General features: G+C 36.1%; 1 protein-coding gene across 1 annotated transcript; it reads left to right on the top strand.

Annotated features, from left to right (window-relative positions):
• The first annotated feature begins 20397 nt into the window (after positions 1 to 20397).
• On the top strand, positions 20398 to 26644 carry LOC111369647 (calcium-transporting ATPase 4, endoplasmic reticulum-type-like). The gene is given in 9 exon segments (XM_022991243.1): positions 20398 to 20856; positions 20859 to 21880; positions 22307 to 22379; positions 22469 to 22590; positions 22851 to 23132; positions 23256 to 23639; positions 23918 to 24027; positions 25169 to 25397; positions 25724 to 26644. Coding segments are annotated over 9 exon segments (3198 nt in total). The 5' UTR covers positions 20398 to 20465; the 3' UTR covers positions 26309 to 26644.
• Positions 26645 to 27010: the final 366 nt, after the last annotated feature.

Below are 27010 nucleotides of genomic sequence, written 5' to 3'. Positions count from 1 at the left end.
ATAATTTAAATTTGATATCTATTTACTAAGCCTTAGAAAAAAAGGATACATTATCAAATATCAGATAAGCCTGTTGTAAAATACATCGATCAATAATTGGACCTAGGGTTTAAATGACATCTTAATGACCAATAATTTACTTTTTTAGTTTTTCGCTTTGCTAAACCTTAAAAAAAATCAATTATTTTCCCAATTTGAAATTCAAAAAACTACTTTTCATGTTCTCTAAAACTTTACCTAATGGCATGATTCGAACAATTTTCTAATCAAATCCTTTCTCTATAACAATGGTTACGTATTAAGATCGAATAACTTTTGTTTGCCAATTTCATCACAATAAATATGTCATTGGAATATTTTAATATCATATATAACTTCAAATATCGTCACTTTTATCTAGTTGTAAGTCAATTCCGTGAAAAATAAATGATTATACAAGTCTGCTTTACTTAATAAACCATAGTTGATAGCCTCTCTTTTGAACTTGTCTTCTTAGTATATGACATAAAATTAAAGGCAACTACACAATGTAATTTAGTTATATAACTCCCTACAACTAAGCCAAAGGTAAATACTCAAACTCCACCATATAAATAACAATCTTATCTATACATAATTTTATAAATCTACCCCATGAACTAACTACATCATTTGAAAAGAATCTTGTAACTTTTATCGATCTGTAAATAATGATCAAAGTACCATTTTGTGTACTTGGAACCCCAAAAGAAAAATATTTGAGGATAACTACTTCCATTTTAAATTGACAATATATGCAAAAATTCCATTGTGATTTTTATAAAAGTCAAGTTATCCCCAACAACAACTGAGATAGCTCAACATGGTGTTATTTTCTTTTAATTCTATATCACTCAATTATAATATTTACACAACTTCAATTTCAACCATTTTGAATATAAATATACTATAAACTTTGGAGATCGATAAGTATCGATGTTTCTCGAAATGTGATAACACCACAATTTCTAAATTCAACCCTAATATAACCAACTCTAAACCTTGGTAATCATGCCTCTTCAACAATCTACAATATAATTCATAATTTAGCATTTTACTCAGAACACATCCTAAACTTTAACATAATTCATTATCATAAATCAAACTCTCATCAGCTTTAGATACAAGAGCAAATATTTCCTCAAAAGTTATTTAGTTATGAGATTCTGATAGCAAAAGTTTTTACATTTCTAAATCCACAGAATTTTTGTGCTTTTTCTTTATATGAAAAGAGAATAATAACATTTAATCCATGATAATTCTATACTCTTATTCCATAAAGAGTACATTGATATATTACTAATGCATAAGTCTTATTATATATCACATAAAGACTTTTTGATTATAATAATGTAACCTAAATATACCATTCCACGATAGAGTAAAATTTACATTTGATGATTGTCTTAGACTTCAAGCTATCAACGTATCATCCATATATTCTACAACAAATTGATCTCAATAAGAATGGAATACTTTATTCATGAGATTCAAAAATACAATAAAAAATAACCCAAAAGTTATATCACCGAAATTTTATTAAATTAATCTTAACTTCATAACTTTGCTTAAAACTTCCCAATTGTATGTAATATAATAAAATAATCAAATAAATGGCCATGACAAGATTAATTAACTAAGTAATCCAAATACATCATCACATTATTTTTCTATAGAACAACCTTAACATTAATTTACTTGCTATTTACCATATCATGTTGTGATCATACAAACTTGTCATTATCCATCATACCATATAAACTCAAACATTTAATTGTATCAATTTTCCATAAATTCACAAAATTGTAACTTTTGTATTTATCACAGGAACCTTTCCTGATTTCATTTTTATCTTCTTACTCAATTCACATAAACATACCTAAACGCACATATCGATTTGATTCTATTGATTAAACAACAAATTAATCCATAATAAGTAATCATTATAAAGTTTATTCCTATTTTTCTCAACTCCTGTTTAATCAAATAACCTATAACTAATCAAAATGATCAGAGTCACATGAATGTTAATTTCCTCAATGCCTAATATATAATAAGATATTGTACTCTCAATCACTATTCGATATAACATCATCATTTTGTCCTCTGCAAGGTTCTATCATATAACATAAGTATATACCATCATGATTTCTATCATTCTCCGTTATAAGTTGCCACAAATCACCACAAAATTTCTATAATGCTAATGTCCATTTAGCTTTCCAAGATAATTAAGATTTCTCACCTAATTGTTGCCAATTAAAAAAAATATTATCATTTACTTAATTATAGTGCAAGGATTTTTCTAAACGATCAGAGCCACGTAGGCCATGTCCATCCGGGGGTGGGCACAGACCCCTTACCAATGGAGGGTGTCACGTGCTCCTCTAACAGGTTTTATAGTGCAAGCTATAACTAGATCCAAAGATCATATTACCTTACTTATAAATTAGCACTTATGTGGTTTTGCCTCTATCGCTTCGAATGCTTACATGTAAACAACTTGCAAAACCAACAGATCATTGTAATTACATACTTACATATTAATCATTTCTAAATCTGCGAAAAATATTCTTCTGTCATTTTGTGTTCCATACATTCGAGCTTCAGAGACTATTATTTTTGCCACCAAGATATGTGGGCATACACATCGAATATGCATGATATGCTAATGCATGAACTATAAAAATTGTAAAAATCATGCTCTGATTCCATTTTGACACGACCCGCCTCGAATCATCCTAATGGACCCATAAGGTGACGTGTACCGATGGTGGATGTTGACTAGATGTCAGATTCATCACCAAGGTTGACTATGAATTATTAGTAATTATATGCTAAAATCAAATTCTTATGAAATATAATGGGTCCAAAATAATTACTTCATGCTCTACCAAAATAAATCATATAACTCAACATGTTGTATAGGTAAAACTCTGAAATCACAAGCTCTTCAGGCTATCTAGAACCAATTGCTACCTGTAAGGCAAAACGTAGAAAAATATATGAGTTAATAGCTTAGTGAGTGAAAATTTTGAAAATAGTTATACTTTCTCATTTATATATATTTATCGAAAATTGAGTTCATATCATTTAATAATTTATAGGATAACGTCATGCAATTATAGCCCAGAAATGAGATATTCTCATAGCAAACATCATCTCATAGTCATAATATAAACATTAATTGATATCCATACTATAACTCATCACATCAAATGTATTGAAAAATCCAACAAAAATGTACCATTTGACTAACATGTGTAATCTGGTCATACGCACGTAGACTACTCCTCGGGCTAAGAACTTTTGACAAGGGCCTTAAGCTCTCTCGATGAACGGAAGCGGGTCCCAAAGACTCATAATCAATTCTAGAACACGACAAAGGTCTCTTAGTAAATTATATGTACATGGTAAAGATCCATTCATCCAAGGTCAAGATTTTTTTTTTCAAAGAATGGGTCTCAAACAAGGGTTTATATTCTCTCGTACCCAAATGAAATTAATGTAAATAAGTTTTCACTATATTTAGACTAAAATCGATACCTATTAACCCAAAAGGCATGTTGTCATTTTAAATGATCAGGTGTCAGTTCAACTAATTTTGTATTTGTTTCACATTATTTTAATTCGTATCTACATAAAAATAAACAAATACAAATTTTTATTACATTTAGACACCAGTGTCGATACAAAATTCACGCAATAATGATCAACGCTATTGTTTAGTGAGTAGAATGTAAGACTTAACTGCGAACGAATGTAAGTAACCCAAATTCGATAATATTCCAATTATGAGATAATATATTCAACAAATAATATCGTTTAACTTGTGTGAATCTTTTAATATGTTTCAAAATATAATTGATTAATTTTTGAAGTGAAATTGAGACTTTGTAACCCAAATTGACATGTTATCATTTTAAACTGCTGAGTGTCGTTTCAACTATTTTTGTGATTGTTTCAATTTATGTTCACTTGTATCCATATGAAAAAGATCGAATGAAAGTTTTCACTATATTTGAATATCAAGGTCAATGCAAAAGGTTCACCCGTTATTGATCAATAATATTGTTCCGTGAGTAAACTACACTAGACTTTATTATAAACGAAAGTAAGTAACCCAAATTCCATTACATTTCAATTGAGAGATGAATTGGTAAAACACTCAACAAATTGACTCGTTTAACTTGCATCAATCTCCTAAGATGTTCAAAAATATGATCGACTAATTTCGAATTAAAATCGAGACTCTGTAATTCAAAGTGGCATGCTATCATTTTAATCTACTAGGTACTGTTTCAACTATTTTTGTGTTCATTTCACTTTTTTCTTCACTCACATCCATATAAAAATTAAAGAATGCAAGTTTGCATTATATTTAGGTACCAAGATCGATAAGAAAAAGTTCATCCAATAGTGATTAACAATATTATTCCATGAGTAAACTACACTAGACTTGATACTCAAAAAATTGGCTTAGTTAACTTGTGTAAGTCTTCAAAGATGTTCAAAATTAAGATCAACTAGTTCTTGAGTGAAAGCAAAACACCATGATCCAAAATGGTTATATGTCGTTTCAACTATTTTGTATTTCTTTCACTTTATATTCACTCGTATCTGTATAAAAATGAGCGAGTTAAAAAATTTTACTATATTTGGACACTGGCAATATATAGATTTCTTTTGATGGTGATCAACATTATTGCTCTGTGAGTAAACTACACTAGACTTCATTGGAAACAAAGTAAGTAACTCAAATTCCATTATATTCCAATTATGAGACAAGATACTCAAATAATTAAATCACTTAACTTTACTAGGCTTCTAAGATATTTCAAAGTATGATCGACTAGTTTTGAAGTCACACCAAGACCCTTGGACATAAAATGGAATGCTGCTGTTTTAGAAATGGGTAGGTGTCACTTCAATTAAATTTTTGTCCATTTCACTTTATGTGCACTTGTGTCTACATGAAAATGAATGAATGGAAATTTTTAATACATTTGGACACCACAATCAGTATGAAGTTCACATTATGGGGACCAACACTATTTTCTGTGAGTAAACTACACTAGCCTTCATTACAAGCGAAGATAAGTGACTAAAATTCCATTATATTTCAATTAGAAGATAATATACTCAACAAATTATCTCAACTTATTCAAGTCTTCTAATATGTTCCAAAATATGATCGGCTAATTTTGTAATAAAATCGTGATCTCGTAACTCAAAACAAAGAGTTGTCATTTTACATGGCTAGGTATCATTTCAATTGATTCGTGCCCGTTTAACTTTATGTGCACTAATATTCACATAAAAATAAACGAATGCAAGTCTTCACTAAATTTGGGCACCACAGTCGATATAAAGTTTACGTGGTAGTGACCAACACTATTGTTTTGTGAGTAAACTACACTAGACTTAATTACGAATGAAGTTAAGTAACTCAAATTCAATTATATTCCAAAATTAGATAATCAACAAATAGCTTGTTTAACTTGTTCAAATCTGATAAGATGTCCAAAATATGATTGACAGGTTTTGGAGTGAATTCAAATCCTTGGAATAAAAAAAGGCATGCTATTGTTTTAAATGGTTTGATATCATTGTAGTTAATTTCATGTCCATTTTACTTTATTGCATTGGTATCCACATGAAAATGAATGAATTCAAGTTTTCAATAAAATTTGGACCCCGTGGTGAATATATAGTTCACTCAATAGTTTTAAACGTGAAATCGAGATTGTTAGATTTCGTGTTGGCTATTCTATGAACAAAAATGTAAAATTGTAAAATTTCAAAAGTTTGGGGTCAATTTGTCAATAGTTAAAGGTTAGGGCTCATTGTGTACATGTGTAAAAGATGAGGGACTCAGTTGAAATTTTGACAAAGTGTACTAGGGTTCGAGCTATGAAGTAGGGTAAGATGTGTCATTGAAGTTTCGCTAGCTGCTTGCCAAGTGGTTGCTCGAGCAACAAAAACAGAAAGGTCGTTGCTCGCTTTTCGCTCGAGCGACATTGTTACCCATAAAACCATATTTTCCTTTTTTCGACATTTCAATCCAACCAAAATATCAAAATATACGGCATATAAGAAAAATTGAACCGATTTTCAGTTGTGCTCTCAAGGGATTGAAATTGAAGAAAACTCTCCTACACTTTGATTCTCTCATTCAACCCCATATTTGATTTGAGCAATTACATAAAAAAATATCAAATCAACGTTCACCAAACACCAAAACACAACCTTCTAGAGCTTTGTTGATTCTTGGAGATCGAGAAAGGAGATCGAAGTCCCGATCATTAGAGAACAGACGGTTCTCTTGAATCCACAGGAGATAGACAAAATCAAGAGCCGAGAATTGGTGTAGTACGCAATCCAGGAGGGCTAGGTGCCAGGAGTTGGTACAGGATCATGCATTCCAGGAAGGCTTTGACGAAACTATGGTCAGGATATCAGAAAAACCAGTGTAGGTTGAGTCTGGCTGATTGTAAGTTTCATTTTCGTTTATAGTGGATTCCTACTGGCTTGGGCACGAAGTTTTACCTACATTGGGGTTTCTCCATCATCAAAAAATTGTGTTATTTATCTTTCTGTAATTAATTTATGACCGGTATTCAAATATAGGATAGTAAAGCATGTGAACTGATCTAAACAAATTAATATTTGTGACGTATTGCAATTATTAATTGATTGAAAAAGATAATTTTGTATAAACACCTATTTACCCTCTCTCTAGGTGTTGATTGGCTCAAACTACGATATCTCAAGTGGTATCAGAGCCAAATATCGAGTCCTGACCTATAATTATCTAGATGAGTCAATCACTGTCTGTGCCTCCATATTTTGACGGAAGCAACTATGCCTATTGGAAGGTTAGAATGCGTGCATTTCTTAAGTCCCTAGATGAACGTGTCTGAGTGAGTGTACAAAATGGTTGGAAACCTCATTCTACAACCATGTCACGTGTTGTAACCCCAACTGACATTTCCCTTTGGACTAAGGATGAATTGGCTGAATGCAACTGGAATAGTAAAGGTCTCCATGCATTATTTATGTCTGTGTCTCCTAAAGAGTTTAGAAGAGTGTCAATGTACGACACTGCTAAAGAGGTATGAGACATTCTTGAGACAACGCATGAAGGAACTAAAACTGTGAAAAATTCTAAGTTGCAAATGTTGGCCTCAAGGTTTGAAGAAATTAGGATGAAGGATGATGAATCTTTTGATAAGTTCTATGCCAAATTGAATGGCATTGTTAACACTAGTTTCAACCTAGGTGAGAGGATTCCCGAGCCCAAAATTGTGAGGAAGGTTCTTAAATCTTTGCCCGAGAGATTTAGACCTAAAATTACAGCTATTGAAGAAAGTAAGGATCTGGATACAATTAAGATAGAAGAACTCGTAGGATCCATTTAAACCTATGAACTCACCATTTCACAATCGAGGAAAAACAAGTCCATAGCCCTGAACACTGTTAGGGAAGGGGAGTCTGAATCATCTGACGTGGAAACTCTTAGAGATGAGGAGATTGCCCACTTTGTGAAAAGATTCCAGAAAGTCTTAAAGGGCAAAAAATGGCCTCAAGAGAAAAAGAGAGGAGCCCCTAGTAAATTGCAAAAAGAGAAGGATGATAAATCAACTGCTAGGAACCCTGGTAAGAAATATCAAGTGGTTAGGTGTTATGAGTCTCAGGGATTTGGGCACTATAGAAATGAATGTCCTAGTTTTAAGAAAAATCTAAAGAAGGGAAGTAGCAAGGCATTAGTTGTGTCCTTGACTGATGATGATTCTAATTTAAGTGAACAAAGTGATTCCTCAAGCAGTGAGGAGGAAAAAGGGCTATATGGCTTTTGTATCTATTGTCAAGAGCAAGCCAGACAAGGAAAGTGAGAATGTTGAGGAGGGAGTGGAGAGTAACAAGTCCGGTGATGATTCAGAGGATGAGACGGATATACATGAGGCTTATCAACTTCTGTTTAAGGAAAGTCTCAAGATCAAAAAGGTAAATAAATCCCTATTTAAGAAGGTAGACAAGCTTGAGAGAGAGAAGGAGAAAATCACCTATGATATTCAAGTCTCATCTAAAAATCTCAGTGAGTTGAAGTGTGTCAATGAGAAATTAGAGGACAGGGTCAAGACGTTGACTTGTGAATTAGAGAAATCCAGCACTCAACTATAGTCATTTGTAAGTGGAACTAAGAAACTAGTCGATCTGTTAGGAATGAACAAATCAGCTGGAAATAGGCAAGGTCTAGGATTTGTGAAGAGTGATAGCAATGTGTCTAGTTTATCCAAGACCACATTTGTCCCCACTTCCAACAGATCTAATGTTTCAACAAATCCAGAATTCAAAGAAAAAAATTTCACCGGACTGAAGGCCACTAGAGCTCATAAGATTTCTACACCTAATTTTCATGATCAACACTCACGTGCATCTGAACCTAGGTTTATACCCACTTGTCATCACTGTGGTGCCTTAGGCCACACGAGACCTAGGTGCCGAAAGCTAGCAAATAGGAATCGAAGTCAGGATATCCCTAGTCAAGTGAACTTCCTTTCAAATCAGGTTAGCTACTTAACTGAGATGGTAACGAGGTTGACTAGGATCACCTCGACGTTGAGAAAAGTTTGGGTAAAGAAATATGATGTAGGTGAGTATACTGAGAATCTAAAATGTTTTGTTGCTCATGTTGCATATAAGGCTCAAAATACATGCATGTGGTATCTTGATAGTACTTGTTCTAGACACGTGTGGTAACAAGGCCTTATTATCTACCTTTGATGATTGCAATGGTGGTGTAGTTACCTTTGGGGATGGAGCTACAACAACCATCTGAGGTAAAGGCTCCATCACCATTGCTGGACTTCCTACAATATCCAATGTACTTTATGTAGAGGGTCTTAAGTCCAACTTATTGAGCATTAGTCAAATCTGTGATGTTGATTATGAAGTGAGTTTTGTCTAAAAGAGATGCACTGTTTATGATGCTTCTGGTGATGTTGTTCTTGAAGGTGTTAGGCCATCTGATAATTGTTATGGAGTTCTTCCAAACTCGAACTATGTATGCAGTAGTGCTAAAATTGATATGTCTAAACTTTGGCATCAAAGGCTCAGTCATGTTAACTACAGAAGTCTGTCTAAATTAGTTAAAAAGAAGATTGTCGATGGTTTGCCTAAGATTGATCAAAGTGAGAATGCTGTGTGCAAGCCGTGTCAACAAGGAAGCAACTCAAGATAAACCATAAGCGAACCTTGAAAATCTTAACGAATAGACCCCTAGAGCTTCTCCATATGGATTTAATGGGATCATCTAGGGTAGAGAGCCTAGTAGGCAAACGGTATATTCTGGTTGTGGTAGATGACTTTTCTAGATACACCTGGATTGAACTGTTAATGGAAAAATTTGAGACAAGTGATCTGGTTAAGTCCTTGTGTAAAAGACTCAAAGTTGGACAAAACCTTCCTATTTCTAGGGTTCGAAGTGATCATGGGAAAGAATTTGAAAACTTCAATCTAGAAAATTTATGTTTGGAGGAGAGAATTAAGCATAAGTTTTCTTCACCAATCACTCCACAGCAAAATGGAGTTGTTGAGAGGCAGAATAGAGTGTTTCAAGAAATGGCTAGGGCCATGCTTCACGACAGGGGTCTAGCAATGCATTTCTGGGGTGAAGCTATTAACACCGCATGCCACATAGTAAATAGGGTATACTTAAGACCGAAATCAGACAAGACTCCCTATGAGATCTGGAAAGGCAAGAAGCCTACTGTTAAATACTTTCGGGTGTTTGGCAGCAAGTGTTGCATTCTGAGGGATAGAGAAAATCTAGGCAAGTTTGATTCCAAAAGTGATGATGAGATTTTTCTAGGATATTCTAAGAATAGTAGAGCCTACCGAGTTTACAACTTGCGTACTCAGAGTGTCTTGAAATCTGTAAATGTTGTTATTGATGATGCTTTTACTGAGGGAGAGAGTGCTGAAAATAGGGTTGACATAGAAGATCTAAATGAAGATCAAGGAGCCACTGCAAAAAATAAAGAGCAATCAATCCCAAAATCTCCACGCTCCTCAGAAAACATATTTGAACAGGGTCTACCAAATTGGAATCAGTCTAAGCTTCCTAGGGAACCATCTTCCAGGGTCAAATCTAATCATCCTAAGGTTAACATCATTGGGGATTTAGATGAAGGTATGAGGTTGCGAAAAAGAGTTCTAAATAACCTAACATTTACTAGCTATGTATCCCAGATTGAACCTACGAAAGTAGAGGAAGCCCTTAGAGATGAATGCTAGGTGAATGTCATGCATGAAGAGCTTAATCAATTCGTTTGAACCTAAGTTGGTCTTCAAGAACAAAACCGATGACCAAGGTACTATAACTAGAAATAAGGCTAGACTAGTTTTCCAAGGGTACACTCAGGTAGAAGGGGTAGATTTTGATGAGACTTTTGCCCCAGTTGCTCGTCTTGAATCCATTCATATTCTTCTTGCGGTTGCATGTACCTTAGGGTTCAAGCTATATCAAATGGATGTCAAGAGTGCATTCTTGAATGGAATACTTCAAGAAGAGGCGTATGTTGAACAGCCGAAAGGATTCATTGACCCTAAGTTTTCCTCATTATGTCTACAAACTCAATAAAGCACTGTATGGTTTGAAACAAGCTCCTAGAGCTTGGTATGACAGACTCACCTCTTACCTCGTTGAGCATGGATTCTCACGAGGTGGTGCTGACAGAACCTTATTCATTAGACATATTAAAGAAATTATCACTGTAGCTCAGATCTACGTCGATGACATCATCTTTGGCTCTCCCATTGACTCCTTTGCTCTTGAATTTGCTGAATGCATGAAATAAGAATTTGAAATGAGCATGGTTGGAGAGCTAAGTTACTTCCTTGGTCTTCAAGTAAAGCAAACTGATTGTGGGCTGTTTATCTCTCAATCAAAATATGTCAAAGACCTTGTGAAGAGATTTGGCTTGGACAGTAAGAAACACACAAGGACACCCATGAGCACAAATGTTAAGTTAGGACATGATACTACAGGTAAGTGTTGATCGGACTGTGTATAGGAATATGATAGGCAATCTACTATATCTTACAGCCAGTAGACCTAACATAGCGTTCAGTGTTGGAGTATGTGCTAGATTTCAAGCTTATCCTAAGGAGTCCCATCTAGGTGCAGTAAGGCGCATTATTAGATATGTCAATGGGACAGTAGTTTATGGGATCTTGTATTCCAGAGAGTCCAATCTAGAACTAGCCGACTATTCTGATGTCGATTGGGCCAGAAATGTCGACGATAGAAAACGTACCTCGGGCGGATGTTTCTATGTTGGTTCTAATCTTGTCTCATAGATGAGTAAGAAAAAAACTCAGTCTCCTTGTCCACAGCCGAGGCAGAATACATTGCAGTTGTTAGTTGTTACACTCAACTGCTTTGGATGAAGCAAATGCTGAGTGACTATGAGATAAATCAGGGTACTATGACTGTTTTCTGTTACAATACTAGTGCTATCAACATATCAAAAAATCCTATTCAGCATTCTAGGACCAAACACATTGACATTCGACATCACTTTATTCGAGAGCTAGTTAAATCTAATGTGATATCTCTTGAATACATCTCTACAGAAAATCAACTTGTCAATATATTCACTAAACCTCTAGATGGATTTAGATTCGAGTCACTTAGGAAGGCTGTTGGTAGCTGTGTTCCTCCCTGATCATCTTCATAGATGTATGCATTCTTTTCTCCATTCATTATATTGCTTCTTTGTGTTCATTTGCATCTCTCTGTCACTTTGTTTATATATATATATATATATTAAAAAAGGGGGATTGATCATTACGTGTCATTTTTGCATTGTAGTTGGCACTCGGAGTTGCAATTTGAAATCAAATGTACAGTCTATACAAGATTAGTTTCTAATTCCCATCACTTATCTTAAGTCTGTATGGAGTACTTAGTATATGTTACTTCATATTATATTTGCATAACACACACTAGGACCATGTGAGTGAGTCTTGACCGTATGTGTGAGACTTGAGGTGGCTATCATTTGTCGTTGTGTAGACATTGGATTTGAATTGATCTTGGACTAGATGACCTAACTTCTGATGTATCCCCGAGTGTTTCCACAACGTATTTATTATATCACATCTTATACCTATCTTCGAAGCCTAGATGACTCGAGCAATTAAGTTTGAGGGGTTTCTCATAACCTGGTGCCCTAAAACCAACTAGTTTGGGAGTCACCAACCCAATGCTCGTTATAGGGGTCTTCCTCGTAGCTTAATGGAGATGGGATTGTACGTAAGATTAACAAAAAAATAAAAAAAATAAAAAAAAATGGAGGTCCTTAATGACAGGGGGAGAAAGAACAGTTTTACACTATATTTTAACGAAGTATAGGTCCTAGTGGCATTGGATTTGACCTTCAAACGTCTAAGTGTTGACTCCTACATAGGTGATTTGGCTGTCCCTTCTCACAAATTTAAGGTTTTGAGTCTTACTTGCTTGGAATGAGTGGCACGTTTCACGAGGGGTTACATATACAATTTACTCCATCTGTACTTGGTCCCGATGTGTGGGGAAACATTTTCTAATCACTGTGTATGCCGTATTTGTGATCTACTACCTTTGATTGGACCAACTGGCTCTGCATTGTTCGTGTATTTTAAATTAAAAAAAATCTTGGGGTCAAAATTCAAATTTATGAAAATTTTGCTATTTTTGGAAATTTCTAAAGTGCTGTTACTTTGCAAAGTTTTAAACCTGGGCCTAACTTTTCAAAATTTCAAGTTAAGTGCTATTTTTGTAATTTTCCCGTCACTCGCTTGACACTGGACGCTCGCTCGAGCGACAAAAGCAGTGCATTGTCGTTCGATGTTCGTTCGAGCGACAGCGAGACTTTTAATTTTCTCGTGAAGGGTTCCGGCTCATTTTTTTTTCATTTCTTCCCATCTCTCTCTCGCATTTTCTCTCACCACGACCATCTTCGATCGATTTGCACTCCATTTCGTGCGTGTGGGGCTTCAATTCCTCATCCTTGTGTGCATTCCTTGTTGGTTCCTTGTTTCAAATTGGTAAGTGCCTTGCTAAACCCACTCGTTTGTTTGTTTTTTTTTTTCGCCACTTCGAAACTTTGAGATTGGGTGGTTCGTGAATGTTGGGTAGTTGGTATTGTTAAGGTATGTTGGGTGTCCATTGCGTTATTACATTTGTAGGTTATCTTCCTTGTGTTTCAAATGCCTGCAAGGTTTTTGATGAAATGTCTCATCTCCACAACCCTACTTGCCTTGCCCATTGTGTGCCATTCCTCGCGTGTGATTGGTGTCTTAGGTACAAAATATGTGAATTAATTATTTATTTGATCTTCTTTCCAATATCGTGACGAACACACTTCTTCGATTAAGTCATCAAGCTTCACAACAATCACCTAACAAGTCAGTGCTTAAACCTGACAGATTTTGCATGTACTAAGTTTAGAGGGTGTATACGAAATGGGAATCATCAATTATCTATAGTTATTGGAAATTATTTTTGTGTGTTAAAATCTCATCTTGATCTTATTCATGTCTAATTAACGTCACTTACGTCTTGGTCATTATCCTCGGGCTTGTGTGATTGAACTTTAGGACTTGTGCAGTCATGTGTCTCCATAAATTCATTTTTCCTTTAGGATTGATTTATCTTCTACATCTCGCATTGCAGATGGCACCTAAGAGGGCTAGGACTATAGCTCAGCCTGGTAGTGGATTGGCTTCGTTTAGTCGTTCTAGGTTCATTTCCTCTACTGCTCAAGAGGTATTTGGGAGACAGTTTTCCCGTCGTCCTGTCCTAGTAGAGCGTGAGGTCACTCTATCCGACCTATCACCTGATGTAGTAGCTATCTTTACTTCTCGAGGTTGGGAATCCTTGCTGATTGGGTTAAATCCCCCGCCTAGTCTTCTTGTTCAGGAGTTCTATGTGAACATCCATGACGTTAGTGGTTCGTCCTTCTGGGTGTTCCTTCGGGGTCAAACTTTTAGGATTTCACCAAATGTTATTTCCAATTCATATATGTTCCCCGGGTCATTCACCTAGTTTACCCATATCTCTGGGCTGATTCTATTTCGGTCGACTCTCTGGTTTGGTCCACTCTGTTTAATAGCCCTTTGGGAGGTGGGCCTGAGGCGATCCACACTAGTTCGTTCCCCACTGATGGGCAGATTTTATTGCACATTGTGTGTACGAATCTGTAGCCCGTCTCTCACACTTCTTCCCTACCTATGGAAAAGGCGAGGTTTCTTTTTGTTTTGCTGTATGGGGACTCGATTGACCTACTTACCTTCATTTGCCAGCACATTCTGCGTACTTTTCGTACTTCCGATCATCGGATTGGTCTTCCATATGCTTGCTTGATCCACCGCTTGGTGACATCACTTGGGGCTTCATTTCCCGATGGGGTCTCACGACAAGTGCTTCGTCCCTAGGTCATACTACCATCTCTCAAAGTAGGTCACGTGTCACTTCTTCTGCTTCTGCATCTGCTCCTGCTGAGCCAACTAAGCTTGTCGACCCGACAGTACCCGCTGATCCTTTGGGTGATTTACTTGCTGATCTCTCAGCTATTCCTTCGCCTCATTCTGATGTTCCTTCGTCCACTTCAGATATTCCCTCTTCTTCCACTTCTATTCCGCCATTCGACCAGCCTGTTCCGGCTACTATTCCTGTTGACCCCACTATCGTACTTATGGGTCAGATATCGATTCTCATTGAGCAGTAGGCCCGCATGATGGCCGACATTACTTAGTTACGAGCTGCTTTCGAGCGTCATACTGCGGAGTTTGGTACATTGTGTGGGGCTATTGCTTTTGTTCAGCGCGGTATTCGGTGGATACGCGAGCACTGGGATTATGAGTCTGAGGCTGAGAACTTTGAGGACGTGGATGGCGGAGATGATGATCCTGCTTAGTTGCTTGGGGTTCTCCTTGCCATTTGTGACAAAAAAGGGGAGTGGGTGCTAATTATTTTTGGGATTTGTAATGATAAAGTACTTTGATAATGTACTATTGATATTTTTGGCTAGATTATGTGTTGATGTTTTGCATTATTGATGTATGTTTTTGGTGGTTTGACTTACATTGATATTATGTCTTAATCTAGCATATTGGTACAATGTTATGACTATTAATGACTCTTTATCTTTTATGTTTACTTATATTACTGTTTCTCGTGCTTTTACACTGGGTATATGAGTTGTGATTTCAGGAAACAGGTTGAAAGTTGACAAGGCAACAGTGAGTTGAGTCAGTGTATTGGATTGTCATTGTAGTTCATACTGCTGTAATTTGGTTTTGTCACAGAATGCCAAAGGGAGAGTTTGTTAGATTTCGTGTTGGCTATTCTATAAACAAAAGGGTAAAATTGTAAATGTTCAAAAGTTTGGGGTCAATTTGTCAATAGTTAAAGGTTAGGGGTCGTTGTGTACATGTGTAAAAGATGAGGGACTCAGTTGTAATTTTGATAAAGTGTGCTAGGGTTCGAGCTATGAAGTAAGGTAAGATGTGTCGTTGAAGTTTCGCTAGCTACGCGCCAAATGGTCGCTCGAGCAACAAAAATAGAAAGGTCGTGGCTCGCTTCTTGTCCCCACTTCACTCGAGCGAAACAGCATCGATCGCTTTTCGCTCAAGTGACAGTGTTACCCATGAAATCCTATTTTCCTTTTTTCGACATTTCAACCTAACCAAAATATCAAAATACACAGCATATAAGAAAAATTGCGCCGATTTTCAATTGTGCTCTCAAGGGATTGAAATTAAAGAAAACTTTCCTACACTTTGATTCTCTCATTCAATCCCATATTTGATTTGAGCAATTAAATAAAAAAATATCAAATCAACATTCACCAAACACCAAAACACAACCTTCTAGAGCTTTTGTTGATTCTTGGAGATCGAGGAAGGAGATCGGAGTCCCGATCATTAGAGAACAGGTAGTTCTCTTGAATCCACAGGAGATAGACAAAATCAAGAGCCAGGAATTGGTGTAGCACACAATCCAGGAGGGCTAGGTGCCGGGAGTTGGTGTAGGATCACGCATTCCAGGAAGGCTTTGAGGAACCTATGTGCAGGATGTCAGAAAAACCAGTGTAGGTTGAGTCTGGTTGATTGTAAGTTTCATTTTTGTTTATAGTCGATTCCTACTGGCTTGGGCCCGGAGTTTTACCCACATTGGGGTTTCTCCGTCATCAAACAATTTTGCTATTTATCTTTTTTCAATTAATTTATGACCGGTATTCAAACATAGGATAGTAAAGCATGTGAACTAATCTGGACAAATTAATATTTATGATGTGTTGTAATTATTAATTGATTGAAAAAGATAATTCCGCATAAACACCTATTCACCCCCCTCTAGGTATTGATCTGGTCGAACTACGATATTTCGGGGATCCTCTAAGCCAAAACGATATGTAGTCGTTTTAAATTTATGGGTGTCGTTTCTACTAATTTTGTGTTCATTTCACTTCATTTTCACTCGTTAACACTTGAAAGTGTAAAGATGAGAATTTTGAATACATTTTGATCTCATGATCCACACAAAGTTCAATCGTTAGTGAGTAACACTATACATTCGTTTGGAAACTATACCACACTTGACAACGAACAAAAAATGTAGATAATAGGTAGGGATTAAAATGCAATACATTAATTTGTTCAAGAGTACAAGTCTTCTATCATGTTTCAAACATTCATTTACTAGTTTTGGAGTGAAATCAAGACTTGTGACCTAAAACGACATATAGTAATTTTAAACATATGGGTGTCGTTTATACTAATTTCAAGTACGTTTCACTTCATTTTCACTCATGTCATAGCGCGTGAAATAGCAACTCCTTGCTTTTGCTCATCAAAAAGTTGATTACATTGTTCACCAACCTTAGTCGAATAGTCCTCCGAAAGGGCACTAATGAAAGTAAGTGCATTAGCGAGCGCGACTTATATAATCTCCTGTTAACCAAAAGAATGTTTTCATGGATTAATGTGGTCAAAAGAGCCGACTCTTGTTGGATCAATCTGATGTGTTTCCTTAAAGATTTGAGCTTCAGTTTCTTAATGTCTTTGACTGTGTAAATTTTACAGCATCATTAAAACTCGGAGGCATTAAGTGTGTGTTTTGCAAAAATGATTGAATACTACTAGATAATATTATCATAGGTATGGTGGTAAGAGTAAACACAAATAAAAATTCTCACTGATGTACTTAATGTTTCAATCAACTTCTACATCCCCAAGACTAAAATTTGAGGTAACAGAATACTCTTAAGAATAGCAATACCAGCATAGATAAGATTAGAATAAAGTGAAATAGTTCTAAAGCAACACCTACAAGTTAATTCCCATTTAAACTTTGCATGAGCTATTATTGAAGCACCTAGCACCGAATTTAACCAAAAATAAATGTTAATTTGCAAGAAAGAATGATTTAGCAACAAGTATATTACTAGGTTTAATAGAAAATTACCAAACTTCAAAAAATGAAAAATACCTATCTGCAAATCTACAAACCAGCGAACTAGTTGACCAATGAAATGTTGCATGAAATGAAAATTGTGAATCAAGTCGTTTGCTAGTAAATCATTGATCATACATGAGTCATGGGCAAATCAGAGAATTTCCTTATATCTTTATCTAGCATATAGGCTGTTTACACCTTTAATTTGTAGAACTAATGAAAACAACATGGCACTCTTAGCATACCTTTCATGGGCCTTGAATACATCTAGTCAAGAGTGGCTTTATTTGTAATTAAACAAGATCATTGTCATTGGAATATACCAAAGCATGTAAGCCATTCGATATACATGGGCATCTGAGAGACGTACATAACAATTTCAAATAGAATTACACATCAAAGTAGACAATAATACCTAACTTCATCCGTCCATTAATAAGAATAATTAGATGAAGAAACTAGGAGCCAACGGACTAATTGATGGCTTCTTTGAACTACTCTTTTATGAATCCAGGAACCTTACCTCTCATTACCCTCTAAGGTTCACCATAAAACTTTGGCTTCATTAATGGTACAACTTGATAAGTTCCAACAATTTAGATTCTTATAAGCTACTACAAGATATGGCTTTCCAAGTGATAAAAAAAATAAAAAAAAATCGATAAATATTACTGTTGAAGGAAAAGAACAAAAGAAGTTGATACTTGATAATAATGGAAATAGATCCCTTGGTACCAACTACCAAGTGGAAGAGATAATTGCCAGCTACCTATTAACTAAATGCATACTCCTGCAAAAGTAAATTCTCAAAGAAGGGAAACAAGAGAGAAAATTGACTACATATAGGCCTTCAAATCAAAAGCCAAAATCAGCATGGACCTTATGTTTAGGAAATTAAGCTAAAGCTCGCATCATCAAATACAAACCACCTTAAAAGGGCTTAGTGAATGAATGAATCAAATTTTCAAAATGCTTTTGTTTTATTACAACAAAATAAAACAACTAATTAAAATCTAATTCCATAGAGCCAAGTGAACAAGCCAAATGAAATAAGTAGTGAAGCATATCTTATAGAGTTGCTCAGTAATAGCAGCGCCATCGACTCCAGTGTAAAAGGCAAATAAATAAATAGTGAGGAGAGGGATGAAGGATTTTGGTTGTCTGTATCACTCAATCATGTCCTAAAAAATCATCTTTTCCTACTTTGTGAGCAAATAATAGTCTCTGCATTTCCTTCAAAGATACCTCACCATTTCACACTATCCCCACAACTCTTCTTTATTGATTCTAAGTTGCAAAACCCGTTTATTATCAATTCTAGCAACCTAGGGGAAAAGATTATAAAGAAAAAAGAGTAACAAAGTTCCACCAATCACTTGAGAATTTCAACAAACAGGTCATAGCCACCTTTAGTATAATTTCTCTGTATTACAACATATAAACTCAAAATGCTATAAATTTCTTAGAGCATTATATTGTGATTAGAATAATAAACAACAAGGTGTAAGGGAAATTACCTGTTCGTCCATGCAAGTGATAAATGCAACTGAAAAAATTGTTTACTTGAATGGGCTATTCACAATGGTGGTTGTTTGTGTCGAGCGTTGTTCACACTGAAGCTGCTCGAGGAGATGGTAACGTTCAAAATGGAAGATCAATTACATACTAACCTCATCTCATTTAGATGAAGAATATATAGAAGTATAGGCGTTAAAATGGGAAAAAACAATGGTGAGTTGGACGGGTTTCCACATTCAAGAGATAAGAGATGGATTTGGAAAAGGGAAGGGGATGTGTTGAATGAATAAGAGTAATTCAGGTAGTTTTTTAATATTAATTTAAAATATTTATTTTAAAACTTTTATCCTGGTTATAGGCTAACCTCGTTTGACCCCCATTAAATTAAATTTTATTTTTTTCTCCTACTTTCAATTACACAATTTTTCATAAAATAATATTACACGTAAATCGAAAAATTTTCCTTCTTTTTCAACCATTCATTCTTACATTTTTAAAAAAAAAAAAAAAAAAAAGGACCTATTTCATCCATTTTAATTTGCAAATATTATCATGAGATAGGCTATTTGACCCAATTTCCACTAGTTTAATTAGGTTATTACATTACAATATAAATATCAAAGACTACATAAACATACAACCAAATAAATAAGTAAAATCGAGCTCCACGTACAAAACCTCAATTCACTGGGCCTGTGAGGCCCCTCATTGTAGGGGTCGGCCCCACACACATTTCACAAAAAAAAAAATAAATAAATAAATAAATAAATAAAAATAAAATAAAATAATGAGTGGGATCCGCCCCCTCTCTCTTCCCCTGGCAGGGGCCTGCTACCTACTGCTTTATTCAAGTGAGTAAACTGCCTGTAATATACATTTGAGGGCAATTGTGTCATTTCGTCTTAGAATTGGAATATAGGAGTGGCGATGGCAGCATATAGTTCAAAAATAATTATATAGAATATTATAAGATAGAGATTGGGGAAGAATGTACGGAGAAGCAAACGAAGCGATTGCAGCAATCACATTGCTGTTCCTTTTCTCTTTTCTCTCTAAAATTAACTAACATTTAGAAAAGCTTCTCTAACTGCCGCTCCAAAATTGTGGTAAGTTATGTTCTTTGAATCTATATAGATATTTTTGTGTCGGTGTGTGAATCTATATGGTTATTTGAATGATGGGGGTGTTATATGGGGTTTTGCCTTTTTTACGTATTTTAATTCCTGTTTCACTGGTAGTTTTAGATCTTTTAGTTGATGAGTAAATCTTCCCTCCTGGGTTTGTGTTGTGGATTTTTTATTTTTTCAAATGATGACGATAATAATGTGTTGAATTTTTTGAATTTCAGGAATTTTGTTGCGGGATTTTAGTGAGTTCCGTGATTGGATAACTGTTTAGTGAATTATTCTTTGATTAATTGATGGGAAAAGGAGGGCAAAATTATGGTAAGACAGAGAATTTGGGTGCTAAATCGGAGTCGAAAGCAGAAAATTATGCTCCATGGTCGAAAGATGTGGACGAGTGTGCAGAGAGGTATCAAGTAAATCTGAAGAATGGTTTGTCCAGCGCTGATGTTGAGAAAAGGAGACTGATCTATGGGCTTAATGAGTTGGAGAAACATGAGGGGACATCCATTTTTAGATTAATTCTGGATCAGTTCAATGATACATTAGTCAGAATTTTACTTGTGGCTGCTGTGATATCCTTTGTGTTGGCATGGTATGATGGAGAGGAAGGTGGGGAGATGGAGATAACAGCTTTCGTGGAACCTTTAGTGATATTCTTGATATTAATTGTGAATGCAATTGTTGGGTTTGGCAAGAGAACAATGCGGAGAAAGCGCTAGAGGCATTGAAGGAAATCCAATCGGAGCATGCGACTGTTCTCCGCGAGGGGAAAAAAATTTCAAATTTACCAGCAAAAGAGCTTGTTCCAGGGGACATCGTGGAGTTGAGAGTTGGAGATAAGGCTCCAGCTGATATGAGGGTTTTGAGTTTGATCAGCTCGACTCTTCGAGTTGAACAGGGGTCCTTGACTGGAGAGAGCGAGGCAGTAAATAAGACCAAAAATGCAGTCTCTGAGGATGTTGATATTCAGGGAAAGAAGTGTATGGTGTTTGCTGGGACAACAGTAGTGAATGGACACTGTATTTGTCTGGTTATGCAGACTGGGATGAATACTGAAATTGGGAAGGTGCATTCTCAGATTCATGAGGCATCGCAAAGTGAGGAAGGTACACCGCTGAAGAAGAAATTAAACGAGTTTGGAGAAGCTTTAACTGCTATAATCGGAGTAATCTGTGCTCTGGTTTGGCTGATTAATGTGAAATATTTCCTTTCTTGGGAATTCATTGATGGCTGGCCTAGAAATTTTAAGTTTTCATTTGAGAAGTGCACTTATTACTTTGAGATTGCCGTAGCTTTGGCAGTTGCTGCTATTCCTGAAGGTTTACCTGCAGTTATTACAACTTGCTTGGCCCTTGGAACCCGGAAGATGGCTGCTAAGAATGCACTCATTCGAAAGTTGCCAAGTGTTGAAACACTTGGTTGCACAACTGTGATTTGTTCAGATAAGACTGGTACTTTGACTACCAACCAGATGGCAGTGGCTAAGCTAGTTGCCATGGGTTCCAAGGCAAATGCTCTTCGATCATTCAATGTGGAAGGGACCACTTATAATCCTTTTGACGGAAATATACAAAATTGGCCAGTGGGTGAGCTAGATCTTAATCTTCAAATGATTGCAAAGATTGCTGCTGTGTGCAATGATGCCGATGTAGAAAAATCTGAACATCATCATGTTGCCAATGGAATGCCCACTGAGGCGGCATTAAAGGTACAGCGAGTATAAACACATTTATCCTGCATTCTGCGCATGATTTTGTCAGCATTTTTCAAGTAAAGCTTCACTATGCGGATTGCCCTTTTTTTTTAATTTCCATGTAAGGAAATAAACATGACAATAAGGCTTCTTGCATGTTGCTCAAATTGGAAAATTTTATGACAAATGAAAGTATACTCCAGGCCCTAAAGATTAAGGATGACAGGGTTAGTTCCATTGCTGGTTCTTGGCAGTATTCTGTCCTTTTTCTGGGTCATTTCCTTTACCTTTACGTGTTTTTGTACCTCTTTGATAATTTGCTCACAGATGATGGAAGCTTGATGCCTCTACATACATTCCTTGAGTGATTTTTGCTTCTAGGAGGTAGTAATCAATATTTGAATGAAAATCAGATTCTTGACATGATTGTTTAATGCTCAGGTTCTGGTTGAGAAAATGGGCCTTCCAAGTGGATTACATTCAGGTGCCTCCTCAGGTTATGATGGTGTATTGAGTAAGATGCTCTACCTTATTGAATTGTTTTTATACAAATCATACCAGTTAATATGTTGATGTCAACTTGTTTATTTTGATGCATCCAAGATTGCTCCCACACATGGAATAAAATTGAACAGCGGATTGCCACTCTTGAGTTTGATCGAGATAGAAAGTCAATGGGAGTCATAGCGTGTTCCCGCTCAGGGAAAAAGTCCCTGCTTGTGAAGGTGCAATCTGTGTTTCCTTTATTCTTCTTTAACACAGCCACCTGACTGTTTCTGTAATTAGTGCTGCAAAGAAAAAATTACTAAATATGGCTTTCACTGAGTGATGTTTTCAAGATGCTACAATCAGACTTCTTCACTACACCGGTCAATGTTTTCTGTATTACTTGTTTGCATATTCTAAATTTGCTGCATCTTCAAACTCTTTTTTATGTTTTTAACTTCTAAAAGATTTCTACAAATTATATACTACATTATGGCAGGGTGCTGTAGAGAATTTATTGGAGAGAAGCTCTTTCTTGCAGTTGCTTGACGGCTCTATTGTAGAATTAGATCAGAATTCGAGGGAAACTATTTTGGAAAGCCTCTGTGAAATGTCAACTAGTGCATTACGAGTTTTGGGTTTTGCATACAAGGAGGATCTGAAGGAATTTGCTACATATAATGGCGATGAAGACCATCCAGCTCATGAGCTCTTGCTCAATCCTGCAAATTATTCTCCAATTGAGAGCAATCTAATTTTTGTTGGCATGGCTGGTTTGAGAGTGAGTGTGCAAGCTTGTTTCTTAAGTACATCTTTTCTTTGGACTCCCTAATATTATATTCCATTTCTTGTTAGCAACAAGATAATAACTACATTGCTTGTGTTTTATGTTTAATTTTAAAAGGATCCTCCTCGCAAAGAGGTCACTCAAGCAATAGAGGATTGCAGAACAGCTGGCATTCGTGTTATGGTAATTACTGGAGATAACAAAAATACAGCTGAAGCTATTTGTCGTGAAATAGGTGTCTTTGGGCACCATGAGGACATCAGTTCAAGAAGCTTGACAGGAAAGGAATTTATGGAGCTTCCTGGCAGTGAGAAAGCAACACATCTAAAACTAGATGGAGGGCTTCTCTTCTCTCGGGCTGAACCAAGGCATAAACAAGAGATAGTGAGGTTGCTTAAGGAATCAGGTGAAGTGGTAGCAATGACTGGGGATGGAGTGAATGATGCACCTGCCTTGAAATTGGCTGATATTGGGATTGCAATGGGAATTGCTGGAACTGAGGTATGTGTGCAAATTGGAATCCTGAATTAACCAAATTATGCATTAATAGTTGGGAGTCCAATGTGCTAACCTGGAGCATTCATTGTAATGCGAATTAAGAGGGCTATAATGAACCGGCACTGCATGTGCACTTCTAATTTCAATTGAACCATATGAATTTGTTCATGTACTGACTAAGTTGCTTGTGTACTTATTTCAAGTGAACTGCATGTGTTTGTTCATTCACTGACATGATGACCTGACAGGCAATTTATCTCAATCACAATTTTTCGTTTCAGGTTGCAAAGGAGGCTTCTGACATGGTTCTAGCAGATGATAATTTCAGTACAATAGTTTCTGCTGTTGGTGAAGGCAGATCCATTTACAATAACATGAAGGCATTCATCAGGTTATCTGATACTTTGCCTTTAATTTGTATCTTTACCAAGTTATAAGACTTGTTTCTAGCATATTATGTGCAGGTTCACATATATTCTGTTTCTCACTGGATGTTAAGTACTCTGAACGTGGGATTATCGAGACTATGGGCAAATAGTTAGAGTTGAAGCTAATAAGTAATTTGAACAGCCAGAGTGCTGGTGAAATATGTTTTTGGTCGTTGAAATTTAGAAAAGACACCGCAGTTTTTATTGAGGTGGGACATGTCTGTGCTAACAATTTATTAATAAATAGTTTCCATTTGGTGGCTATGAATTTTACATTTGTGGAGGTCAGCTCCTTCACCACTGAAAATAACAATCAATGGGCAAGGATTTAAGTGATTGAAGGGAATAAGAGCTTACAAATTGATGGTGAAACCAAAGTTATGTAACTGACCTGACTTATTGGCATTAGTTGTATAACAAAAGCTAAAACATATTTTGTACCTTAACAGAAGAACAAGTTTAACGAACTAACCCCCAAGATACAAGGGAATTTAAATCATTGTCGATGACTTGTCTTATGCTGAGCTTGTGTATGTCATTTTGACCTGAGCCATACGTATTATTATGGCATAATGGCCTTCCTCACCACGTTTGGTATAGCCTTTGTAACTATTGCACCTTCGTGCACGGAGGCATGTGAGTGCGCGATCAAAAATCTCAACTGGATTGCACAATTGACTGGAAACATATGATTACATACAGAATAAAATAGCTTGAAAGTTGAAAAGTTTAGCACACATGCTAAACTACTAATAGCCTTCATTCTCGTTTCTCCCTTGTCCAGGCCTTGTTGTGATCAGTACACACTTGTCTAGATATTTTCTTCCTTAAAATCCACAGATTTTAAGGGTTGAAGTAGTACTGGTTTGTACAAGAAAATGTGAACAGATACTGGGCTACATGCTTGCATTGTTCATTTGTTCCACTGTGTTTTCTGTGAGTTCAAACCTGCGGCTGGAAGATGGTTTATTAGCATTAAATTGCAGTTCACCCCCAATATTTTTCCAATAGAGGAAGAATGTGTTCCGAGTTTTCAGCATGTTACTAATGGATGTGCGCAAAATTTGCACATATTTAGACTTAAAAGTTTTTTCCTTTGTGCAGATACATGATTTCCTCGAACATCGGTGAGGTTGCCTCAATATTCCTTACAGCTGCTTTAGGTATCCCAGAGGGTCTGATCCCAGTTCAGCTTCTGTGGGTTAACCTGGTTACCGATGGACCGCCAGCTACGGCTCTGGGATTCAATCCACCAGACAAGGATATAATGAAGAAACCGCCACGAAGAAGCGATGACTCGTTGATCAGTGCATGGATTCTCTTCCGATATCTGGTATGTTTGATTCTTTTCACCACTCCTTCTAATTGGAACTCCTATGCAAGTTTGTCTGAGCTTAAAATTCACTATAAGTTTACTTATAAGTAAAAAGTAAATAATTTTTTAGTTGGTCAAAGTATGGAATAATTACTTAATTTTTAAGTAACACTTCATTGCTTTCATAATTAATCACATTTTCACTTATATAAGAAAAAGCACCACAACCAAATATATTTAGGAAAAAAACTTTCATAGAAAAGTAAGTTTGAAGTTACTTCTAGCTTTATCCAAATATGCTTTGGATATGTATTTAACCTGTGAGGCTTTAAACGTTTATGCAGGTGATTGGATCTTATGTTGGTATAGCAACTGTGGGAATATTCGTTATCTGGTACACTCATGCCTCTTTCTTTGGCATTGACCTAAGTGGAGATGGTCACAGCCTTGTCACTTATTCCCAGCTTGCCAACTGGGGTCAATGTCACATTTGGACGAACTTCTCAGTTTCACCTTTCACAGCTGGAGCACAAGTGTTCACATATGATGAAAATCCATGCGACTACTTCCAAACTGGTAAAATCAAGGCCATGACTCTCTCGCTCTCTGTACTGGTCTCCATCGAGATGTTTAATTCCCTAAATGCCCTCTCTGAGGACGGAAGCCTCTTATCGATGCCTCCTTGGGTCAACCCATGGCTCCTTTTGGCTATGTCAGTCTCATTCGGCCTGCACTTCTTGATCCTATATGTGCCTTTCCTTGCTCAAGTATTCGGCATAGTGCCCCTAAGCCTGAACGAGTGGGGATTGGTACTTATGGTAGCGATGCCTGTCATTTTAATAGACGAGTTTCTCAAGTTTGTAGGTCGGTGTACAAGTGGCATTGGAAAGTCGAATGCAAGGAGATATTCTAAGCGCAAGTCTGAGTGAAAATCAAGATAGATGTGAAAATCCTAGCATTCATTATTCATAAATCATTGTAAGGGCTGAATTGGTGAAACCGCTTTCAGAACCCTTGGAGCTTGTTTGGTAAGTTTGATTAGACGATATTTTGTTAGACATTCGAAACACGGAGTAAATGACTAGGACTTAGTTTGTGTAACCCCTTGATTGCCTATTATTTGTTAGCAAATTCCTTCACACTTGAGATTGGAATGGAATCCTTTTACATTATTATTTATTGTTGCAAATTTTTGAAGCTTCAGTACTAGTGTGTAATTAGCAGCTGTGACATTGTTGGAAAAATGCGTTATCTGGCGATTGAAATGTGTGCATCAATCCCAAATAATAGATAAAATTTCATGCGATGTTAATGTTCGATTACTCAAATCTTCATCTTTTGGCTGGATGGCAACTTTACATGTCCCTGCGGGAAGATGATTACTTTGGTAAATTACTAGGGAAATAGCAGAAGTTAACAACTCATTTTCTTCAAAAATTCTTGTGCATTATGGTAAGTGGTAAGAAATTAACGTGCTATTGCAGTGAATCAGGGAGAAATATCAATGATACGCAAAACTGGTTGGTAAATCCGTGAATCTTGAGTGATTTAGCCACTGTTTGGTAGAAATTAAAATTAAAATTTTGATTTAAGTTAGAATAAAAAATCAATTTTAATTATACGTTTTAAGG

The sequence above is a fragment of the Olea europaea genome, chromosome 20 (assembly GCF_002742605.1).
Source record: "Olea europaea var. sylvestris chromosome 20, O_europaea_v1, whole genome shotgun sequence".
In the NCBI taxonomy this organism is placed as follows: domain Eukaryota; kingdom Viridiplantae; phylum Streptophyta; class Magnoliopsida; order Lamiales; family Oleaceae; genus Olea; species Olea europaea.
This window is presented reverse-complemented; position numbering and strand designations above follow the sequence as displayed.